The following is a 1,264-nucleotide window of genomic DNA, read 5'->3' as shown; positions in this document are numbered from 1 at the left end:
AAAGATATGGTGAAGAGTTGAAAGACGATAGGGTCGTGGCAAAAAATACTACGATCCTTAATTTCAAAATTTGATTTTATGTTGTTGCCATTGAAGAGTCCAAAGACTTGGACACCATGACCATAGACGAGCTTTCGAGTTCCTTGCAAGCACATGAAGAGAAGTTGAAGAAACCGAAAGAAGAATCGGTTGAACAAGCGTTGCAAGCAAAATTTTCTTTCAAAGAGAAAGATGAAAGGCGTGGCTCGCAACAAAGAGGCCGTGGAAATGGAAGAGGTCGTGGTAGAGGCGGAAGAGGAGGTAGTCAACCACCTTCAAGTAGAGAAAATAAAGGCCAAGACTTTAATTCAAGAAGAGGTCGTGGAAGAGGGAAATGATGGAGGCAAAATCAAGGAAGGTATGACAAATCAAATATTGAATGTTATACTTGTCATAAATTTGGTCATTTTTCTTGGGAATGTAAAGATAACTTTGAAGAGAAAAATAATTTCGTGGAGAGCAAAAATGAAGATGAAGATGCCACCTTGCTTCTCGCATGCAAAGGAGAAGAAAGTGCCGAGAAGCACCGATGGTACCTTGATTCCGGTGCAAGTAGCCATATTTGTGGAAAGAAGGATTTATTTGTGGAACTTGAAGAGTTGAATCGTGGCACAATCACTTTTGGAGATTCTTCACGTGTTAAGATCAAAGGAAAAGGTACGATTTTAATTCGCTTGAAGGATGGAAGTCATCAATTAATTTCTAATGTTTTATATGTGCCGGAGATGAAAAGTAACATTTTGAGTTTGGGACAACTTTTGGAGGAAAATTATGACATTCATTTGGAAGATAAAAAGTTATTTATGAGAGATGAAAAAGGGAGATTATTAGCTAAAGTTCCTATGGCTAATAATAAAATGTTCATTTTAAATCTTCAAAATGATGCTCCAAGATGCTTACTTTCGTGTGCCAAAGACTCCTCTTGGCTTTGGCATATGAGATTTGGTCACTTGAATTTTGATAGCTTAAGGTTGATGGATAAAGAAAACATAGGTGAATGGATTGCCAAGTATTAATCATCCCAACCAATTTTGCGAAGGATGTATCTTTGGAAAGCAAGCTAGAAAAAACTTTCCTAAAGAGTCTTTGACAAGAGCAAGATGCCCTTTGGAGTTAATTCACATGGATGTTTGCGGACCTATCAAGCCATCTTCACTTGGTAAAAGTAATTATTTTTTACTTTTCATTGATGATTATTCTACAAAAACTTGGGTTTATTTTTTAA

The 1,264-nt window shown here is 36.7% G+C and overlaps 1 protein-coding gene across 1 annotated transcript; it reads left to right on the top strand.

The window, feature by feature from the left end:
* Nucleotides 1–116: 116 nt before the first annotated feature.
* LOC109222661 lies at nt 117–1,055 on the top strand. The gene is made up of 2 exons (XM_019386987.1): nt 117–300; nt 466–1,055. Exons 1-2 carry the CDS (start codon nt 117–119, stop codon nt 1,053–1,055), a joined length of 774 nt encoding a protein of 257 aa, XP_019242532.1.
* Nucleotides 1,056–1,264: the final 209 nt, after the last annotated feature.

The sequence above is a fragment of the Nicotiana attenuata genome, unplaced genomic scaffold (genome assembly GCF_001879085.1).
Source record: "Nicotiana attenuata strain UT unplaced genomic scaffold, NIATTr2, whole genome shotgun sequence".
Lineage (NCBI taxonomy): Eukaryota > Viridiplantae > Streptophyta > Magnoliopsida > Solanales > Solanaceae > Nicotiana > Nicotiana attenuata.
The sequence above is the reverse complement of the archived record's forward strand: the minus strand, read 5'-3'. Positions and strand labels throughout refer to the sequence as shown.

Bases quoted from the DNA above. Each gene is read 5' to 3' on its own strand.
- LOC109222661 (XM_019386987.1), top strand. From the start codon at position 117: ATGACCATAGACGAGCTTTCGAGTTCCTTGCAAGCACATGAAGAGAAG. The intron at 301-465 runs GTAGTCAACCAC...GGGAATGTAAAG, and splicing joins TGGTAGAGGCGGAAGAGGAG to ATAACTTTGAAGAGAAAAAT.